At 40.3% G+C, this 9355-nt stretch overlaps 1 protein-coding gene across 4 annotated transcripts in view; it reads right to left on the bottom strand.

Moving 5' to 3' along the window:
- OTUD7B (OTU deubiquitinase 7B) overlaps positions 1-9355 on the bottom strand; it is a 56230-nt gene that overhangs the window by 9799 nt on the left and 37076 nt on the right. For all 4 annotated transcript variants that reach the window (XM_030846377.2, XM_030846375.2, XM_060300002.1 and 1 more), the window contains 4 exons: positions 7911-8012; positions 6231-6358; positions 1935-2047; positions 133-260 (listed from right to left, as the gene is read on the bottom strand). In XM_030846377.2, coding sequence (XP_030702237.1) covers positions 133-260; positions 1935-2047; positions 6231-6358; positions 7911-8012 — 471 coding nt within the window. The remainder of the gene's footprint in view (positions 1-132; positions 261-1934; positions 2048-6230; positions 6359-7910; positions 8013-9355) is intronic.

Raw genomic sequence — 9355 nt, 5'->3', positions numbered from 1 at the left:
CCTTGTTCTAATTTATACCTCGTTTTTTCCCCCAAGGGTCTATATAACCCCTTTCCTGCCCTCCTTCCAGTGCTTAGCCCAAGGCTCTGCAAATAGGGCTGCTCAGGGTAGAGTGAGGACTGACTGACTCACCTTCCCCACCAGAGTCCCTCAGCATGGTGTCTGCCACAACAACTATGGGCCTCCTAAGCACGTGGGCAAGGACGAAAACATGGAATTCTTCTAGGCTCTCATACACAGGCTCTTCTGAACTCTCCACCCTAGAGTTGCAGGAGGCGAGAGAGTGGAAGGGGTGCAGTGGCAGGGAGAGGGAAGAAAACAAAACAAGAAACCCATGAAGACCAGCTCTGCAAAGAGGAAAAAACAATGTCCCTTCCTTGTTTTCCAGTCTTAAGGCTGTCACACACACAGCTGATTATTTTTTATGCTACCATGGCTGTTTCTACTTCCGTTTCACAGATGGGGAAATACAAGAAAAGAAATATGAAGGTTCAAGAGTTAAAGTAGTGTTAGGAATCGGCACGTAATCCCTCTCTTAATACCCATCTTGTTCAACAACCTTCCCCAATTCTTTGTCCAGTAGCTCAGTGTACAGCTGTGTAGCTTCATCCTGCTTATCACTTTATGCACCACAACGCACACATCACACTCACCATGTCCTATCAAAAAAGGACAAAACAAAACACAACAGGAAAGAAACAAAAATCCCTCCTTCTATGTTCACTTGAAGAACAGCCTCACCCATCTGCTTAGTAGCCTAATCAGAAATCTGTGAAATATTTACTGTTCTTTATATTTCATCTTCAATTAATCACCTGGCTTGACCAATTCCATCTTTTAAGTGTCTCTTGTAACTGTCTCCTCTGGCCTATCTGCAACCCACCACTCTTGCTCACACCCATTACTACTACTCCCCTCCGCTTCATCATCCACTCTGCTGTCAGTGTGTTCAAATACATGAATTTGCTCCCGTCACTCACAAACTCACAATTTAGTGGCTTCCTGCCCCCTAAAGCAATGTTATTCAACATTGGGTGCTTGCTACAAATGCAGATTTCTGGGCCTCACCTCAGTCCAACTCAACTGGACTTCCTTAGGGTGGAAGTCCAAAAATCTGCATTTTAAACAATCCTCCCAGATTATTCTTACGCCCAATAAAGTTTGGATAGGTTATAGTTTTTTAACTTTCTAACTATAGAAAAATTTAAAATTTTAAACATATTCAAAACTAGAAAGAATATTATACTAAACTCTCATGTATCCATCACCCAGCCTCAACGATTATGAACAGATGGTCAATCTCGTTTCACCTAGACCTTGATATATTTTCCTAGGGATGGCCCCCACACCCACCCCACCCCACCAGATTATTCTGGAGCAAATCCTAGACATCACATAATTTCATCCATGAATATTTCAGTTTCAATCTCTAAAAAATAAAGGACTCCTTTAAAAACGGCCACAATAGCATCAATACCACACTTTAAATACTTAACAATAATGTAAACATTATTCACATTTCCCCAACTGTCTTATATATGTCCATACATTCCAGCTGGTTGATGTGTCTCTAAAGTGTCTTTAAACTTAGGTTCTTTCTCCCTTTTTGTTTTCTTTGTCTTTATTTATTGAGGAAACCAGGTCATTTATCCTGCAGTTTCCCAAAGTCTGGATAGAATACAATTTTAATTCCTTAGCATGGCACACAAAAATCTGGACGGCCTAGCCTCATCTACCATTCTGCGCCACATACTCTATATTCTGGCAATACTGAACTACCTGTATTTCCTAGAACGTACCATGCTGTTACACCCTTCTGTGCCCTTGCCATGGCTTCTCTTCCTCTCCTTCTAACATCCTCTTAGCACAGAGCTCTTTGGACACTGAGGACTCAGCAAAGATTATTTCCTGCTCCTCCAGTTAGACATACTTACCCACCACAGTTGGCTCCATTGGTACCTAGATGCATGCGGGGTTCACTTGAGGCAAGCTTGATCAGCTCATTCCATTCCTTCTGCCACTCATCCTCTGTGTATACCAGCCCCGACTGTGTGAAAGACAGGCAAGGAATATCAAGCAATTAGAGGCTAGGTTCAAGAGGCAATAGCCATTCCAACTCACTCGTGTTACTCCACTCCCTATTCTCTTACCACTTGGCTAACAATTTTTACTACAAAGTCCAATCTCTTCTCCCTTTTATAGTCAGGATCCATGAAAGAATGTCTATGATCACTCACACTTCTTCCATTCTTTTCTGACCCACTGCAGTCTAGCTTCTGTATCTGCCCTCCAGCCTATGCCCCCTCCCTCACCCCCACAAACTACTTCACCTAACTGACTCTAGCAAAGACAATTACCTTCTAATTGCCAAATTCAGCAAACTCTTCAGTTCTCATCTTTCTTAGCCTTCATGTGGCATTTGATCTCCTCAAACTTTCTTTTCGTTTAGCTCACACAACACTACTTTCTCTTACCTCTCTGAACTCTGTCTACCTCAAAAATATTGATGTTGTGTCAATGATTTTAGCCTTGGTTCTTTCTAGGTTATCTTTTCTACTACTATAATCTCATCTACTGCTATCTACATGCTCAGGATTCAAAAATCTTCTTCTCCAGCCCAGATTTCCTCTTAATTTCTATGTTCACATCCAGCTGCCTACTGAAGACTGCCACCTGCCCATGACTACCTCAAACTCTGTGCAGTCAAAACTGAACTTCTGCCTCTTCAAAAACCCTCTCTTCCTGTTTTCCTACCTTTGTAAACAACACTATCACCCAAACACCCAACTAGAAACCAGGGGGTTATCTAAGACTCCTCTCCTTTCACCCATCCCATACCTGGGATGGGTGAAAGGATTTACTAACCCTTTAGTCAACAGTTATTAAGCATGAACTACAGCAATGGACCCTTAATTGGTTTTACTACTTCCAGTCATACATTCTTACGATCCGTTTTCTACAATGCTACCAGAAAGATTTTTCTAAAATTAAAATATGATGATGTTTGCTTCCTGCTACAAATTAAGACCTGTCATTACCTCTTAGATACAGTTCAAACTCCTTAAGCATAGCAGAGACTCCACTTCCTGGCTCCCAACCCACTTCTCTAATACCATTTAATTAGTCATAGTTCCTTGAATGCACTGTGTTGTTTTATACTTCTGAGCTTTTGTCTAGGTTGTGCCTTCTGCCTGGAGCAGCCCACTCCATATCCACCTGGTGAATAATTTCTCAACTGTCAGGAAAGAACTCAAGTATCACTCCTCTATGAAGCCCTTTCTAAATCTCCCTGGTACATCAACCACTCACTCCTTCCTTTGTGCTCTCCCTCCTCAAGTGCTATGTAGACTTCTATCATAGAAGTCATAACCTGTTACTTTGTTGCAATTATGTATTTACATGTCCATCTCCTACTACTACTCCTAAGAACCAGGACCATGTTTTATGCAATATGCCTAGTACCTACTATGTGATCAGTAATCAGTAAATACATGCTCAGTAAAACTATTAACTTTTTATTAAAGGAGTAGAAGGAGTAGTACAAAGAATCTTAAAATACCATATTGGCTTTAGGATGTATATGATGATTTGGAAGAAAGTCTATATTATTAATTATATTTGACCTATATAAGTGTTAAAATGAGTTTATACTTTAAACACACATTGACATAGTAGAAAGAATCACACTGGAAACATGAGAAGTATCAGAACAAATTTAACAGGAATTAAAGAGCTATTGTGACCACATTTTACTTTAACAATAAAAAAATAGACAAAGCTATTTTCAATGTGTAAAATTCTATCACAGATTTTTTCACCTAAAAATACAAAAGAACAATGCACAGGTTATATATGGGGTGCTCTGGTCACTCTGATAAATGGTCCCTGATACACATTCATGAGGATCTGTCTCCGTCTTGCTCTCACCTATTTTTGTTTGCTGTTTTTATACACACAGCCACTAGGTGGTGTACCCTTCTAGGCTGAAAATGTTCTTACTGTGTTTTACCACCATTTTTAACAACAAAACAAGGAGGCCTGGGAAATCAAAACCAATTTAGTTTGTTTGGTGTTTGGTACTGGCTAAAAGTAGCTCCGCAGTCCGTCACCCCCTTCCCCACCCCACTATAATGCTATGAATGGTCTGAGCTAAAACAATTATCTTGTTTCCATGTGGAACTTTCAATGTGCTGAGCAAAAGGAGTAAAAAGATCAGTCCTTCAATATCTACTATCCTCCAGGCATGTATTTCCATTTGAGGACTTTGAGAGGGAATAGGTAGCTGACCAGGAATAGAACTTGGGTATTTCTGGGTCTCCTGGCTAAATACCATCATAATCTAACTTAACCTTTAAAATAGTAACTATAACAGCTTAATATAGCTGGAATTGGGCCTACCTATCCTCTGACTGTGGCTATCACGTCTACTTTACTAGCTGGCATGACCTGGTTTGGTCTTTTCCTGTCTCTGAAGTGGTCAAATCTAAGGTTCAGGTATAGCCTGAATTCAACAATGAGGAAGGCAAACTCTAGGCTGGCTCTAGCTCAGACAAAAAAAGCTCTCCACATAGTCCAGCTCAGCTCACCAGACTGCCAGGGGGTTTGGTGTCAATAAAGAATGCTGTTTACTTGGCCTTGCCCCTGTGCATTTCTTTCCCTCAGGAATCTTCCGGGGCAGACTGGCTGATCAAAGACCGGATTCTGATCTTAATATCATCCTAATTTTAAGGTTGAGTTCTTTATTTTTGAGAAAGAAACATAACACATTCTACTTCCATATTTTAAATCTTGAGAACATAAAATTCTAATAACTGAAACAAACAAAAGTCCGTTAGTTCTATATTATGGCCAGTTATGATAGAGCAATAAAAAGAGAAGGAAAAGAAGCTGGAAATTAAGTTTCTGAAGATATTCCCATATTAATGCCAGAAACACCCAGCTTTATATACATGGCAAAAATAAAAAAGATATACATGAAGAGCAGGAGATAAACATAGAAGACAGAGAACCAGGGCAAAAGGAAATAGGAAGACTCATTATCTTTATTTAACTGTATAACGTCATTATTAAAGGGAAGGGAATCGGCAAACTTTTTTCTGTAAAGGGCCAGACAGGAAATATTTTAGGCTTTGCGGTGGGGCAACGTGCAGCTTCTATATTCTGCTGCTGTAGCACAAACACATGTAAATGAATTGAGTTGGGGAGGCTGTGTTCCAATAAAAAATTTTTTTTAACAAAAACATTTGGTGGGATTTGACCCACAGGCCATTTTTTTTTTTTTTTTTTTTTGCGGTACACAGGCGTCTCACCGTTGTGGCCTCTCCCATTGCGGAGCACAGGCTCCGGACGCGCAGGCTCAGCGGCCATGGCTCACGGGCCCAGCTGCTCCGCGGCATGTGGGATCTTCCCGGACTGGGGCACGAACCCATGTCCCCTGCATCGGCAGGCGGACTTCCAACCACTGCGCCACCAGGGAAGCCCTACAGGCCATATTTTGCCCAGCCCGTTTATAGGAATGGAAAGTACAAACAGTCCAGTGTTACTTTTTTCTTTTTTTTTTTTTTTTTGGCTGCGTCGTGGTGGTGGGGACTGAACCCGGGCCATGGCAGTGAAACCGCCGGAGTCCTAACCACTGGACCCCCAGGGAACTTCCCAGTATTGCTTTCTTATACGAAAGTAGCCTTAACATTTACTAAATCCCTGAGAAGTACCAATTAAACTCAACTCAACATCTGCTGAACTTCTAATAGAAGTACCATTCAAACTCATGCTTTTACAATTTTTTAACAGATAAACTGAACATACAAAACACGGTATATATGGCCAAAACTATTTTTATGCATTTACATTTCTATAATGGTTGAAAACATAAGTCCTTAAAAATTGGTCTAGCCTTATTATATGCAAAAACACAAAACAACACAAAAATCCTATGAGCTTGTCGTATTTCATTTTGCAAAAGACTGCCACTAAAGGCTTACTGAGTGCCTATCGGGTAGAAATGCACAACGTTAGATACCTCCTCTACAAGTCTCCACTTCCCCACACCAGTTCTCTATCAGAAGGCATGTACCCTATGGTGGTATCTGAATTTTCAACCATTTCCAGGATTACAAGAGGAGTGACACTGACCTAAGCACCTAAGTAGGAGACATTTCCTACTGGTAGGCACTGAGCATTTCCCCTCGGTAACTTTGGGAAACAAGGTGCTCCTGCCCAAGCTCCCTCACCTCTTTATTCTGCTGAGTTTGCTGCCACCTCCAGCGCCGTTTTAATGCTTCCTTCTCCGCTCCCTTCTCCATTAGTGCATACAAAGCTTTCCGTAGCATCAAGTCTCGATCATGGAAACCCCACATCCCTATGGCAAGAAAACATTATGGTTAAGACACCCTACCTCGACTCAACTCCACTCATTAATTATGATACACAGACCCTGGCATGAAGGAAATCAGGCTGAAGCCCAGGTTCAAAGAAACCCCTGCTGTGACTTGGGGGAAAGGTAATCAAGAAAGAAAAGATGTTCCTATTCTGGAGGTTCAGAAACTTTGAGAACCTGAAAGTGGGGGATATACCACATCCTACAGACTCCTGACAAGAAGCCTTTACTCATGATACCAAGTCTAACAAATTAAAATACAGAGTGGGAATTCCCTGGCCATCTAGTGGTTAGGACTCCTCACTCTCACTGCCAAGGGCCTGGGTTCGATCCCTGGTCAGGGAACTAAAATCCCATAAGCCTCGTGGTGCGGCCAATTAAAAACAAATTGTTTTTAATAAATAAAGTAAAATACAGAGTAGCAGCAGATAAGATGGGTCTGGCACATGGTAATCAGCATCAAAGCTTGAGGGGTGGTTGGAAAATGGGGACTTTTTTTAAAAGCTAAGGCAAATAATATATTGAATTATAAATAGGCATAACAATTTAAAGAAAACAAGTCAATAATTATGTAATATATTTGTATGGTGACAGATGGTAACTACACTTAACATGGTGATCATTTTGAAATATATAGAAATATTGAATCGCCATGTTGTGTGCCAGGGTATAACAGTGTTGTAGGTCAATTATACTTCAAAAACAAACCCACAGAAAAAGAGATCAGATTTGTGGTTACCAAAGGCAGGGGGAATTGGATGAAGGTAGTTAAAAGGTACAAAGTTCCATTTACAAGACTATTGAGTACTAGGGGTACAATGTACAGCATGATAAATATAATTACACTGCTGTACATTATATATGAAAGTTGTTAAGAGAGTAAATCCTAAAAGTTCTCATCACAAGGAAAAAAGAATTTTTTCTATCTCTTTAATTTTGTATCCATGAGATGATGAATGTCCACTAAACTTATTGTAATCATCTCATAATGCATGTAAGTCAAATCACTATGCTGTATAAAACTTATACAGTGCTGTATGTCAATTATATCAATAAAACTGGAAGAGAAAAAAGAAAGAAAAAGAAAAATACATTATTCTAGATTAGACATACATTAAAAAATAATAATAAACAAGTTTCACAGGGGACTGATGAAAACGTATCTTTTTTATATACCAAAAGAATAAATACTTAGTGGAATTATATGCATACACATACAGTATACTGGTTGCTTACTGCTGCGCATTACTTCTGGGGGCCAGTTCTCCGAGTGGGACTTGTGCTAAATCCTATGTACTCCATACGATTTCTCAACAAGACTGAAAAACTAGGGCAGGGCTCTCTTCCATCTCCTCCTGCACCAGTGAGCATGCACGCACACACACACACACACACACACACACACACACATAGCCTTGCTCTGAGCCATCACTTCTGTCTGAGATCAAGAATAGTCGGATCAAGCCCTCTTCACATGAGATTTAACTACTGCTTCCTTTCTATGAGGGAATGAAGGACCATTTTCAAGACTCACCAAGAGAGGCTGCGTGCAGGAGGCAGTTTCCATCTCCAGTAGTTGCTAAAGGAAGGAGCCTCTGACAGGTGGGGTCCACACTCACCCACCAGTTCAAACGCCCTACAGAAACAGGACGAAAAGGAGAGCAGCAGATGATGCATGAAGTTCTCCCTACTTCCCTATTTCTAAAACAGACTCCTAATTTGCCTCCTCTAGGAAGCCTATCCAAAATCAAACCATCACTCTATTACTCTGTGTATCTTCTTCACTTATATCTGCTTCATCAGAATCTGGTGAGCACAACTGGTTAGATCAGTTCTTAAGTAGGGACAATTTCGTCTCCAAAGGGACATTTGGCAACATCTGGAAATATGTTTGGTTGTCACAAGTGGTGGGGAGATGCTACTGCCATCTAGTGGGTAGAGGCCAGGAAGGCTGCTAAACACAATATAATGCACAAGGCAGCTCACACAACAAAGAATCATCTGGTCTTAGGTGTCAGTAGTGCTAAGATTGAACAACCCTGGGTTAGATGATGAGGCCTAGGTCATAGGTCGAAATCTGTGTTGGCTACTTGGTCTGGCTCTGATTTCTTCACTCTGGTCAAGAGACCAGCAGACACTGTAGCAATAAAGGTCAGCACAAATCCATCATCAGTAAAAGAAAAACAACCCAACATGTATATTCAAAGTGTCATGCAAGTATCATCTGCATATATGACAGTAAGCATGTCACCATGTATGTGGTACGACTTTAAAGACATGAGCAATAAGACAAAGTACTTAAAATACCCAAGAAAATGATTCTCAATTCTGTAGTGATCCTATAATTGCTGATCCATTACTTATATAAGGAAAATAATTTATGAATAATGCTTAAAAGTTTTTTTGAATTACTGGACAGTCTACTGAAAGAAAAACTGGCCTATAATCACAGCAGTCAGATAAACTGCTTACTACTTAAAAAACTGTAAATAGATGCACATGATTAGTATAGAAGGGCACAAAATGAAAAACAAGACCTTCCTTTCTGTGCCCCCACCTCCCACCGCCCCTGTCCTTCTTCCATGGGAGGTTTTTAATAACTGACTAGCTTTCCCAGAAATCCCAGCTGCCTCACCCCAACATACCAACAAATTTTAAATATAATTTAAGACAAACATAATTGTAAAGGTAAATAAATCTTTTGGGAAAGGTTCATATAAATAAATGTGACTTAGTTTAATCACCACTTGCATCATGTACAGCACTGGTTCTTGGAACCAACCATCTACAGCATTGGAACACACAAGGTGTTCCAGAGCCAATTATAATTCATTTGTATTTTTTTCATGTATTGAGTTTTAGGTATTGATTTGTAGGCCTTTCACATGTGTATCTGGTTTCCCTCCAATCAAACAGGAAATTTCCAGAGGAAAGTGTCTTATTTGTGTCCTTTCTTTAACTTGAAGAAGCACCTAGCTC

This window comes from Globicephala melas, chromosome 1 (genome assembly GCF_963455315.2).
Source record: "Globicephala melas chromosome 1, mGloMel1.2, whole genome shotgun sequence".
In the NCBI taxonomy this organism is placed as follows: Eukaryota; Metazoa; Chordata; class Mammalia; order Artiodactyla; family Delphinidae; genus Globicephala; species Globicephala melas.
Note: the sequence above shows the minus strand (reverse complement) of the source record. Positions and strands in the feature narration are given on the sequence as shown.